At 35.4% G+C, this 14,253-nt stretch overlaps 1 protein-coding gene across 1 annotated transcript; it reads right to left on the reverse strand.

The window, feature by feature from the left end:
* Positions 1 to 7,772: 7,772 nt before the first annotated feature.
* LOC145975065 (uncharacterized) lies at positions 7,773 to 9,821 on the reverse strand. Its single transcript, XM_083105198.1, has one exon. The coding sequence runs from the start codon at positions 9,819 to 9,821 to the stop codon at positions 7,773 to 7,775; it is 2,049 nt and encodes a 682-aa protein (XP_082961324.1).
* Positions 9,822 to 14,253: the final 4,432 nt, after the last annotated feature.

The raw sequence follows: 14,253 nt of genomic DNA on the forward strand, positions 1-14,253 counted from the left end.
TTGTTATCTCCCCTAATGTTTTCGACGTCCGTGCCGAGTCTTAATGCGAAAGGGACTCGCGAATATATAATGTATGAATATTATAAGGAGCGCCTTCTTATTGCAAGAGTAATAAGTTATTACGAAATTATAAATTATAAAAGAATATATATATATTATATAATAAATTAATCCATATCATTAACTAACAAGATCCAACAGTAATACATTTTTTAGCAAACTTTCAAGCCTTCAAAAGGGAAATAACAATATGTATAATACATATTTAATTAATAAAATAATGAAGATAAAATTTTTAACAATTACATTTATTAACTTTTACAAACAATATATATAAGTATATATATATATATATTCTATACAATTAACAAGTAAGGAATATATGAATAAATTATAACGAATGAAATTATTAAATCGATTTATAAAGCGTTATAAATTCACTCACCAAAAGATAAGCGACCCTCCGAGCTTCATCCGGTGCAGCTGCACATGAGCTCACTCAGCGATAAGATAAGGCCTGGCGCGACTGCCTGGCGCGACAGCCTGGCACGGCGAACACCTGCATCCGGTGATAAAAAGCTCGCCACATCCTTTGTTCCAAGAGCCGAATAATAAAAAGAATAATTAATACACTTTTATATTATAATGTAACACAATTATTATTAACAACTATCTAGACCATGCACCTATATGCACATACATATATACATATATCGTATAATTATTATATAGCAAATTGTAATTATAATGGTTTATAACACCAGAATTTGTTTATAACATTGTTAACTAAAACTATATAATTAATGTAAAGAAAGTTAAAAATCAATTCTAAACGGAACATGCTAGAACGATCATTCACACTTCTATTGAAAGAGGTTGAGATTCTATATTAAAAAATATATGCATGCAAATTATTAAAATTCTGGTGACTAAAAACCTATTGTAAAAGCCTTACCTTTGTAAAATGAATTAACGAGCTCGATGCATGGACAATACTGACAGCTCCGTCGTCCCCACTATCCCCACGCAAGAGCGCGGCCACCACGTCATAGCACGCTCGAAGAAGAAGGACAGCTATAGCGGCAAGCGGCGGTCGAGCCGCCTACGCCCGGGAGCGCCGCATTCTCCTACCACTGCGGATAGCCGGCACGGAGTAGGGACCAGAGGGTACCTCAGGGAGCGCAGCTCAGTCTTCCGCGCATTTGACCAGGAGCTCTCTGAAGAACAAGAACAGTAGCAGTCACGAACCATTTAAAATCGAAATCAAGACTTAGTCTCAAAACATTATTCGACTTAAAACTTAGTCGCGAGAGCTGTAAGACAGTAGTATACTTGAACAATAAAAGTGTTTTAACTGAACATCATCACGGTCTTCTGCCATTTATTTACTACCGGCTCCTTCGACTCTCCTGCCAAGGCATCACTGAGGTCGACAGTCCACAGCGGAGGTTCGACGAGCACTTCCAACCGCAGTACTTTTGGGTAAGTACTCGTTTTAATTATTCAATATTTTCCTTTTTCATCTCTCGTGATCTGCAACCATCAACCGAATATTATTATTATTTTTGCATGACATATTGAAGAATTTTATTATACATAATAGTCAACAACTTACCTTCATACAATTCCAACGTCTTCTCCTTCCGATAACACGAGTACGTTGATTGCCTTTGAACGTTAAACGCTCAGTCTGTCTTTGGTTTTATCCACAAGAGTGAATCGTCGCCTTCGACTTGTCAATCGATGTGCATTGGGTAGCCTATCCTACCCCTCTGCCGTTTCCGCGAAGAATTTTCTTTAGAGGAATTTTCTTTGCGGACTCTGTGCCGCTGTGACGTGACGTCTTGCACATCGAAACTTGTCGTAGAGCACGGGACGCGCTCTTTAAGGACCGACTGACACATAGTATGATAACTCTGGTTTAGTATAATATATTAGAGGAATTACTTTATAATAATAAAACTAAACCAGCAGGCACGGTATCCATCTTATATTTAAATATCCCTACACACCCTTCCTTACCACGTCACTGCATGTGAGGTAACTATCTAATAATTTTCTCTTATAATAAATGAGGAGTCGCGATTTCAGAATCTGTCCTGTCTCTTTCTTTAAACCGGTCACGAAACTTTAGATTTACGCGGTACATCCTTTGTTGACAGGTGACCCCTCGAAATTTCCATCGTAAGTATTAGATGCCGCGAAATAATTTCAAATTATCCTTTCAATAGAACAAATTTAAAATTTAAATTATTTCAATAATAGATGGTTAGCGCCCGACGACCAGATCCAATAACTCGCCGCGAATTTCCCTTACAAAATCCAGGTGTAACCCGGCGGGAAATATTTAGACAGCGGTTATTACGAGATCGCCCCTCCGTCGCTCGTCAATTATTTATAGATAGGGACGAGATTCCTACCGGAATAGCAAGGGCCGCAACCGACCGCGAAGACACACTCTTCGACCTCTCCTTCGCACCCTTGCCCCCGGAGCTTAACCCAGAAACCACCGACGGCAATCTCCCTGCGATACCAGCTAGCGCAGAGTCCGAGGAAGAGGAAATTGAATCTGCGGAATCGGACACATCAAGCGACGCGTCCACAATAATTATTGATTTGGAAGACCGAACGGACGGAATTCCCTTGGGACTGCTCCGCGCTTGGGAGCGAAACGGGGAAATAAGGAGGAGCCCAGCGACGTTGGATCGACGGGTCCAAACTTCACCGCCGCCTAGCCTCCCACGAACCCCAGACTCTTTTCCGGGGTATTCGCCGCCAAATTATTCTCCTGTCTTGCCTGGAGAAGTGGATTTAGATTCCACAAATATCACTCCAAGTGAAGAGGACTTTATAGATTACGAAATTAACCAGCTTCTTGATTATTTAGATAGCGAAGAGTTCCTCGATTCTATTGTCGAACCATAAAATCCTAAATAACTTTTAACTATACATATATATAAATATATCCAATACATATATATAATTTAATTTCACTAAAATTACCTTACAAACTAATGTAGAAGAACGAGGAAGGATAAAATAAATAAAAAGGAAAAAATAGAATTTATAATATAATAAATTTGCATATTTATTTGTCAACCTTAAATACCTCCGAAAAGAAGCGTCCTATAGATCCTAATCTCTCGGCGTCCCAGGGTATAGCCGGCGTGGCAGGTTGCCCTGAAAAACAAAATAGAGAGATATAATATTGTTCGTCCCTGCACGGTGCGCCCTGCAGAATCGTTGAATAAACGATCGAATAGGACGTAACACTTCCTTGTAGAGAGCTGGTGGTCAGATGATAGGTGATGTTGTCTCAAGAGCGTCGGGTCAAATGCACGGAAGACTGAGTTGCGCTCCCTGAGGTATCCTCTGATCCCTACTTTGTTCCAGGAGTCAGTGGTAGGGGAACGGGAGCTCTAAGCGTAGGTTGCTTGGCTGCTATTTGCTGCTCTAGCTGCCCTTCCTTTTGGCGCATGTTGTGACGTAGGAGTTGCGCTTTTGCGTGGAGGGGGAATGGGCTATCCGTGCGTTGGTTTGTTAATTTATAAAATTTTACAATAGTTTTTAGCTACCAGAATTCTCGTTATTTGTATACATTTTCTAATGTAGAATCTTAGATCTCCTTTAGGAAATGCGAAAGAAATGTGAACGGTTCTTCTAGCATGCTCCGTTCAAAAGCTGTCTTAAAATTCCGCTTATAATAAATTTTTTATAATTAGTAAATTCTGGTGTCATAAACTATTATAATTACAATCATTTTATAATACACATATAGATATATATATATATGTGTGTGGATATATATATATATAGTAGCTTAACATAGAAGAAATAATTGTTAATAATAATTAGGTGGTATAGAAGTGTTCTAATTATTACGGTTCGATATATCGAATTAATTCTGTTGTAGCGGATGGCCGTAATACCAGGCGGTCGTGCCGGGTCTATTATCTTATCGCTAAATGAGCCCATGTACAACTGTACTGAATGAAGCTCGGAGGATCGCTTATCTCTTGGTGAATAATTTTATTCTTATTATTTTATAGGACGATTTAATAATTTTGCTTGCAACAATTCATGTAGCTCTGCTACTTACTATGTAGGATATATACATATATATATATATTGGTTGTAAGATTTTATAGTTATAGTTTTTTATTGTCTTGTCAAAATTTATTTTATAATAATTTAGTGTGTATTAATATTTTCATGTCAAAAAAAAATAAGAGTTTATTTGAACCTTATTACTTCTTAATTTTTATTAAACATCCAGGCTCATTTGGCGTATGATTATATATATATATATATATTCTTTTAACAATTTTATAATCTTATGAATATTGCGCTCGCAATAAAAAGTGCTTCTTATAATATTCGATTATTCTCGAGTCCTCTTTGTCTCTAGACTCGGGCGCGTATGTTGAGACATAGTGGAAGATAAGATTATTGGCACGCGCCAACCGATAACGCACTGCGTTCGGCTTAGCCTTAGCCTTTGGCACATATAAGAAGATTTATAATTTAGCTCGATTATTCGTACGTACTAAACCATGTTTTACTAAATTTTATAAGATTGTACATTTGTTGGATTTCAATTTTATGTTCTAATCCTTTTAATTTATTTTGACATATCTTTTACGTCGTTAAATTTATGTTTTATTGTCGGTTATATTGTTCTTATAATTCGCCTTTTAAATTTCGTATGTATATGTGTAACGTATTCTCCTACGATTTACAACTTAATAACTTAGTAAAACATATTACAATATATATTTATTAATAACCATGCGTGTTAATGGTCAAAGCAAAAAGGTCGGTCCGAAATTTATTTCACGCCTTGATTTTAAAAGAATATTATTTCTAAGTCTCCTTGGTCTGAAGTCTAGTGCATGAACGCCGTAAGTATCAAGGGAGATAAGATACATTGACGCGTGTCAGTAGATAACGCACCGCACATCCTTAGCCTTGACCGCCTGACCGACTTATTAATTCACGCATATAAAATCATATTTTATTCGCATTTACCTATAGTTTTAGGTTTGTCGTTAATAAAGAAAGAAAATTATTGTATTTAGGTAGCTAGAGTACATATGCTTGTATGAATAATTAAAAGTATATAAGAATATATTTCATGTTTTTTATGACTACAAATTTTGTGTGTCCAACTCACCTTGTTATTTTTATTAATGATTATATATATATATATTAATAACAAGGGTGATAAGTTGGTCTGAGCTTGTTTCGCGATTTAATTCTCATTAATTCTTGCATACGGGATTACGTATAGCGCTGTCTCTCTCGCTCGCGCGGGCCGCCCGATAGTTCGGTCTCTCTCACTTTCACGTACTACCTATTGAGGTCTCACGTATAAGTCTCGATCGGTTTAACCATTCGATTATGCTTTATTATATGTTAGAGAAGGCTTAGTAAGTATTGTTGGCGTTATTATTTACTATTAATCGATTTATTAAAATATGATTTTCCTTTATGTAGGTTTTTATATATGTATATATATATACATATAATTGGAAAGGCACAAGCCTATGGGTTTTCCGTAGATAATGGGTGTACGAAGTGAGCCTCTTTTAATTATTCAATAGGGCTGCCACGCAAAACATCTATACGGTAAGTATATTTGTTTATATATGTATATATATGAATTTTTATATTTGTAATTGAGTAATGTATTTTGAATATGAATTCACGTGTAGGTTATTGTTGAAATGTATTTCTAAGGAAATTTTACTAATAAATATATTTTATTTTTCTGTATAGCGTGTTCGTTAGGTGATGAAAATACTGAGACACCCGGTGAACAACCGAGTGAGGCTATGTTTATAGGGTGACTTATTATTCTGCATGCAGAAAGAGTTATGTATAAAAATTTTATTCTTACTGAATTTTTCCTTTTGTAGTTATTATTTAATTTAATATATTTGTTGTTAAAATTGAGTGTATTAATATTTGATTTATCATACTTATTTTACTATTTGATTTTCTTCATTACTATAGGATTATACACATCTGTAAAATGTTATACCTTTTTAATTACATTAATACATTAGTTTTGATTAACTAAAAATTTTTATAATGATAATAGATTTCGTATGGATTAATGTTTTTATGTATTTTATGTCAAGTTAATTTTTCATACGGCCAAATATTATTGGATTGTTATTTTCAGCTGCTAGGACTTGGAATTCTTGCTACTTATTTATGACGAACTGTCTTATATCGTTAGGAAGAGGATATATATATATATATATATATATATATATATTTATATAGGGTTATAAAAAGTGTGTAAGTATGAATTATATTTTAAATGGGTTACTCAATAATCTTTATAGTAACTCTTCTTATACTTTTATTATAATTTTCAGATATCAAGACTCTGAGAAAAATTACTTTCTAATAGTGAATATATATATATATAGTATTTTAAGCTTTGTGCCGACAAAGTGTCGATTTTTAATAGTTTAAAACGAGCAACAAATTCTTTGAGTTACTTTTCTCTTGTACAAATGAATTTCATCGTTTGCAGATACTTATGATATGTTGGTTCTAATTAGATAATGTAATTTTTACAAAATGTTTTTACACTGTTTTGGAGCACAAAATTAATTTTATAAATTTTCTTTTATTATTGATAATTTTTTATTAATCTTTTATATTAATATTCCTTCTGTTTAGACTTGCTTTCAGGATATTTGTTGGCATTTTTGCCAACAGGTTATGTCTCGATTCATCCAAATATTAATTTAATTATATTTCTCCCAGGTTTCAAAATTTGCAATAGCCGCATCCCACTTACGGCAGTCCAGTTACATCGTCCATCGAAGTGATCCGTATAGGGCGATAAGATCAATCGTTAAAAGATTTTAGGTAAGTATTATTTTATAATTAAAAGTGTTTTTACTTAGTCTTTAAATAAATTGTTTCTAACATTATTTTATAATTTCCAGGAGAAGGGTTATGTTTTATGAGGTGCTTGATTGGTCCATAAATATTTCTGTATATTATTGTAAAGGGAATTTTATGGGATTTTACAGTGTAGTAAGTATATGTACTTATATGAACGTATTTTCCGTTACGATATTTTTGCTCTAACAATATAAATTGCTTGAATTTAAAAATAGAATTTTAAATTGTCTTCTTTTTGACTAAAGGAATTAATTATTATAGTGTTTTATATAACAGTTATGTTCACTTTTCTGTAATTAATTTAAAATGTATAATTATTTTGCATGCATGATTACTGCAGGTGTAATATAGTATATTTTCCTAGATTTTTGGTTACATATATATATATTAATAGATATTTGAAATGATAAATTTTCTGCTAACTTTCATATAATGATTTATATGAATTTTGTCGCGAACGCTTTTAACACAGTTTGCATTATTCAAAATAATTTTAATAACACGATTTCAAATCTATTTCTTTCCTGAATAAAGTTGAAATATATTAATTTTATTCGATTAACATATTTCTGTAAATCCAGCTATTCGGTTAGCACTGGTAGTTTACTAGGTTTTTAGTTATATAGGATAACTAGATAATATGAATATCGGCAAATTATATATAATATATATATAGTGATATGAATTTATAGTGAATATATGTAATATTTAAAAATTATATAAGATGATAAATTCTTGATGTTATACTACAAAGTAATATTTAAAATTTTTGTTGCGGGACGTAACACCTCCCCCCTAATAAGAACAAAATCCACTTGTTTTCGGAGGATTTTGGTCTAGGGAGATTAGATATCTTCATTTAAAGTGTTTAAGCGGTCTCTTAAGTTTGTATATGATGTAGGCATATTTACGTTCTTGGCGTTTTCCTCGTGGCAAGGTCTCATCGTCCTTGGAGGTTTGGCTGGAGGAAGTTGTTGAGTGACTACTTCCGGAGGCGCAGTGGGATCGATGTTGGAGGTTTGAAGGTTCGTTCCCCTGCCAGGTGATTGATCGTCTCGGTTATCATCTCCAGATTTCTTAGAAGATTCTCGTGCCAGATGGAGTAGCAAGTTTGCAAGAGAGCTCCACAGGGCTCCGATTAAATGAAGGCTGCAACCATATACAGTATGGAGAGCGTATCCATGGATGACGGTGTCGATAACAAGCTTGACTAAGCGGATGATCATGAAGATTCCGACAAGTCCTGCTGTGGCTGATCCAAAGTTTATGAATCCTTTCCAGATCCGTGAGGCTGTGCTTTCGACAATTTTATTTAGAGAATTTTCATCCAGCAAATTATATACTGAGATTCCTTCGGTGTTCATGGAGTGGCCAGTTAGTCCTCTAGCAACGGCATTGAGTAAAGCTGGCTTTTCGGCTGGGAACATAATATGATTTCTTAGCTTTTCTATGTCCTTTTCGGAGTAGATTCCACTGGTAGCTAAGGATCCCGGAGTGAGGTATCTCCAGGTTAGAGCAGCCATAGGTTTTAGCTGTTGAGGTGGTAGCTGTCTAACCTGAATACTAGGGGTGAGTTGGACCCATGTATCCTCGATTCTGTACAGCGTAGGAAGTTCTACACTGCATTCTCTTTCGTTACCGATTTTGGTGATGATTCTTGACTTGGGGGTAAGAAAGAGAGAATGATTGCGCACCGTGACAGGAAGTTCAGCATAACATTCCTCCGTTTTTCTGACCATTACTTCAACAGGGATACATTTGACTACTTGTACAGCTTCTCCTGTGGTAACAGCCATATATCCTGGTCCTTTCATTAATCGATAGGCAAATTCATCTGGTTGGAGTGTAGCGAAAGACAAGGCATTGGTAATCACTTGTCTTTCTAGTTCACATTTTTGCAAGATGACATTATTGTAAAGAGAAGTCATCTGTTGTTTGACGTGTTTTTCTATATACACGAACTTGGAGTTCATGTATGTAAAGATGTCAAGATTGTTGACTGGGATGGTTCCTCGATTAGCGAAGGTATTTCCTGGTTTTGCTTCCAGGATAAATAATTTCGGATGCTCGGTGCGTAAGAGAGTGTATCCGCATAGAGGCAATTCTGTAGTTTTCATTAAAGCGAAGGTGATTTCTTGTGTTACTAGGCTGTAGATGACTGGAGCGTTGACATCAGAGTGATCTTCGGAAATTTTATTTGCAGGTCCTTCGTAAAGAACATCGTATTGTTGGAAATTACAAGTAGTAGTGGGTATTGGTTTCCAATAAGTATGCCCATCGTCAGCGTCTAGGCAAAAGCTGTCAATGAGATCACATATAGTTCCAGATTTTAGTTTGATCTTCCCAGTGTTTAACTGTATGGGAACATAGGAAGATCTTAATGATATTTTTACAGCTGCTTGGACGACTACATCGTCCCATGTTCCATATGGATCATTGTATTGTGCTCCTTTGCAATATCCATCGACTTGTATACGGCCTACAAGAGTGATACTCCGATAGGTCGTCTGATTTGCTTTTATGCCGGCGACAAGATTGTTGTCTCCGAGTTTGATGGTTCCGTCTTGAAACATTCTCAAACATTGGGTGTATCCAGTCTCGTGTACATAATCGGCTCTTCCATTGTGAACAGCAGAGATATGTGAATGCATGCCGCAATGGTATATATTCCTGGATATTTCCACTTTACATTGTATGACTTCCGTATAGCTGTAGTCGGACAATTGCAATAGTTGAATATGAACATCGGTGGTATTGGGTTTTCGTATGTTCAAGTCACATTCGCCAACATCAAGTAAAGAGACAGCGGTGATATTGAGGTGTTGTCCTCCGCAATCGAATCCGATAAGAGCAGCGGTTTCGCATAAGAAGGTTATTAGGACTAAAGGCGTCATGGTGGTCTGAAATAATGATGATTTCAGTATATGTGGTAGCAGTATATATATATATTATGTTATATGATTACTTGAATGATCAATACAATTTTATGGATATTTAATAGTGAATAATTGTCGCTTAGCATATTGTGATTATAGTATAATTGTATAGACATATATATATAAGTGTATATATTTCCATGCAAAAAAAAAAAAATTCTATATTTAAAAATTTGAATACATAATAGGTATCTTTATAGCATTGTTTTTAATATATATATATATATATATATATATTGTTCGTAATTATATGGTATTATGTTTTATGTATATCTATTTATTATAATTCCCCTTTTTTGTTTCTTTTCCTTTATATATATATATTTGTTATTATTACTATGCACGTATATATATATATGTGTGTAACTATAGTTAATGGTTATAATTTGTGGATGCCTGTGCTAACTAGAGATACAATAAATGAGGCATCTGAATAAGTATGTACTGATTATATTACAATAATTTTTATATATTTTAGGTAGCAAAACAAGGACTGATATTTAAGAAGAAATTATTTCTTCCAAGACTTCCGGGTCATTTGGATCAATCCTTATTTCGGCCCGTCCATATTCTATTCTTAATGTGGAAGAGTCTACTGATATACCGACTAACTGTTTGTAAGTATTTTCTTCCTTTTTCTTTATAAATGAGGAAAATTGGTAATAAGCCTTAACACATTTCATACATTTGATAATTGGTCGGCTTTTATAACAATTTTGACCGCAAATACGACATTTTTGCAAGGGCACTGAGCCATATTGGAATGTATGAGAGTATCTTGTAAGAACTCTGTTATAATTTGTGGGGTTATAGCAATTTGTACAGATAAGGTAAGAGTTTGAGTCACTTAGAATATCGTGAGTTAATATAATGACACAGTTTACGCGAAAACTATTAAAAAATGAATCCTTTAAAAGCGGATGGATGGATGTTTTGGTTTTTAATGGCGGACACATTTTTTTCTCCCTTTTTTTTCTTTTTTTTAAGCGTATACCCCTTGTTGGTGAGTCCTGCAAAAAGCAAAAGCAGTTAGATTATTTATGTTTCTTCCATGGTTCCTCTCATATATTGCCCTTTCAAAGTAGGAAAATATGCATTCAGAACATTGAAAGATAGAGCGAGTGGTATCTAGAGGAGCTAGACAATATTCACATTTAGAGAAATTTATTTCACCGGAAGTTACCCAGTGGCATACTATCAGGTCAGGTTTAACTCGAAATTGACGAATTTTGCAACATGCACAACATATACGAACCGGGTTATGGTTCTTCTTAGTGTGTTTCTTATAGAATATTATTTTTTTACATTCTGCTTTGCAGATATTTGGGAAGTATTGTAACAAGTTATGGATGTCGTGATTGCAAGGCGTATTATTTACGTTGCTCATTATGGTTTAATCAACAATTCTTGTTTAATCGAAATTCTTGAGCTTGTTCTCCTTGTAAATAATATAGAAAACATCTCCTGCAGTCCGACAGGGGAGTTATGAGAGATAGTAATAAATTACACATATGACATCTAAAGCCATACAAAGAAGCTGGGGGAAAATATGTAACAATGTGGTATATTATGGGCTGAAGTTCTCTAGTTTCGAACATTTCACATGAACGACAGTAATACCGATCATTATGGGAGCAGATATATCCTTCTAATTCGACATGTAACAAGTGGGACAATGTGTCTAGGTCTTCTTCGGGTATTACATTTGGCAGGAAATCCATTTAATCAGATATTCTGCGAGATTCTCGTATACGTTCTCCTTCCAAATAGTATAAGAAACATCTCCTACAATCTATTATAGGAGTTACACTAGACACATTGCGAGCACATATGCAACATTTAGACACCGTGATGTCGGGGAAGGATTCAGATATACTATGGTAATTTATATAATAAAGTTCATGGTCTGCTTGTGATTTGCACGAGACGCAGTAATACAGATTATGTCTTGAAGAAATATATCCGTTAAATTCTTCGTGTATTACATGGGATAAGGTATCAGCGTACTCAATAGGTTGCATTTTAATTTAAAAGATTTTAATTTGGGCTTTCATTCTCACTAATAGCAAGATTGGAAGAATTAGTGGCTCTAAATATTTCGGCAATGTTTCGTGTGCAGACAGAACAATTAGCTAAAGGCCTTATTATGGTTATGGGTCGCTGACAATATGAGCAGATAGTTCTGTAGGGATGTGGGGCAACAGATATAATGTGAGAATCCACTGGGAGAAAAAATCGAGAGTTACAAGTAGTATGCAGCATACAATAGCAGGCGCAACAATAGTGGCTATGGTTGTGCAAGTGAAGATACCCATGTAATTTAATACACACAGCATTGGGGGGTGTTTGAGACATTATTAAGCATTATTACACAGAGGTAGTATAAATAAGAGTTCAATGATATTCCTAATGCAGATAGAGCACTCATGCAAAGGTCTCAGAGTAGTAAGATGTTACGTCCCCAGTTCCTCAGGACTGGTCTGGAAGTCTTACTTTCCCAGTTGGACGCAATTAATCTCTCAATTTGTTTTAGGGCAACCTGCTAGGCCGGCTATACCCTGGGACGCCGAGAGATTGAAGGTCTATTGTGCTTAGAGAGGATTCTAGGTGGAGAGTGAATAAACGTTCATACTAAATTTTATAAGTTTATTTTGTTCAAAGTATATATATATTTTATTTTACAAATTTGAATATCCTTTTATTCCTCCCTCGGGTAACCGTACAATTCTGGTAGAAAGTAAGAATATTCGATGTTTATGGTTGAGATGGGTCTTTCTGGGGAAGCTAGGGAAATCTCTAAGGGCTCAAAGGGGTCTGGGTCTTCATATGCCACGGGGGAATAGCTAGGAGGACTATATAGGCTGTTTTCCTCGGGGTAGTAGTTGTATAGGGGTACGGTGTCAAGATGTTGGAATGTCCCCGAGATGGAAGCAGTCTCTGGACTCTGACTCCAATCCACTGAAGGTCCGGGGATGGATGCCTGGTCGGAGTTTAGCGAGATGGTTGAACAGTTGCTTCTATCTTCAGTAATTCTTTCTACTAGATTGGAGGGAGAATATTGATTATGTGGGACTGGGATAATTTCGTGGCTTTCTTCCTCAATAGTGATTATGGGGATAGGTGACTGAGGTTCTAAGTCGATGATCTCGGGAACTGGTGCAATGATTTCATTCTCAAGAGTGATGATAGGGAAGAAGGTACGTCGCGTTTGCCTATTTCGTCTCACACGGCGTAGAATATTTCGACGGGTATTGAAGTTACCTTGTCTCACTCGGACCATCTGTCGTTTAATTAACCAATTATAAACCTGTCTATTTAGTATTTAAGACTTTGGTGATTTTGAAGTCACTTACTTTTGCGTAAAGTTGAATTTAAGAATACCCGATACCTGTTAATAAAAAAAAAGAAAAAGGGAATTCCATATGAATGTTCAATTTATGATTGTTATCCCGAGTATAGTCAGATAGATGTCCCCAAAGTTGATAGAAGTATAGACCGGCAGAAATAGAAAGATTAGTATAAAAAAATTTTATTGTTGGTAACGTTGACTCCCGAAAATTACCGACCGTCGGTAATGTAGATTTCTGTTTTACCGACCGATGGTAAGTTAGGTTTCTGTTTTACCGACCGATGGTTAGCGGCACTTTCTGTTTTACCGACCGATGGTAAGTTAGATTTCTGTTTTACCGACCGATGGTTAGCGGCACTTTCTGTTTTACCGACCGATGGTAAGTTATCGACTGATGGTAAGTTATCGACCGATGGTAAGTTATCGACTGATGGTAAGTTATCGACCGATGGTAAGTTTTGATTGACGACTATTGGAAAAATTACCAACTGATGGTAAATTAGGATTATCGAGAATTTATTTGTTTGAAATGTTAATGTGTTATCTTGGTTTCAAAAAGATTCTTATTTTATTTTGATTCTCTGAAAATCGAAAGAGGATTCGAGGAAAAATCAGGAGTTTGGATACGCTGACAAGGTATCCACCTATCATACGGCTGGCTTAGTATTAACCTCGTAAAGTTAGGTTATAATTGCAAGTAGTGATAATGATTCAAATTGTTATAAACTAAGCCAGTGTATTGTCTCTAAATCCTGGGATGTATCTCGTATTTTGAAGTTAAGGCTAAATTCAATCCAAGATCAAAAGGTCAACTTCTATCATTGGGATAAATCCCTCAAGATAATTGCCTATTAATCGAAAACTGTATTTTCGCCTACTCAAACGTCGATTGACAGGAGGCCGCTTATTTTTTCTATTGCCTCACCAGCTCTAGGTTGAGAAACAACCTCTATCATGGGAATAAATTCCTCAAGATAATTATTTTTCCACCGAGCCAGACTTGGGTTCGACCTGCCGCTGCAGTTTCGCACTCGCTCACTG

This window comes from Camponotus vicinus, unplaced genomic scaffold (genome assembly GCF_025532165.1).
Source record: "Camponotus vicinus isolate PSW18456_S1 unplaced genomic scaffold, iyCamVici1.0 SCAF_7, whole genome shotgun sequence".
Lineage (NCBI taxonomy): Eukaryota > Metazoa > Arthropoda > Insecta > Hymenoptera > Formicidae > Camponotus > Camponotus vicinus.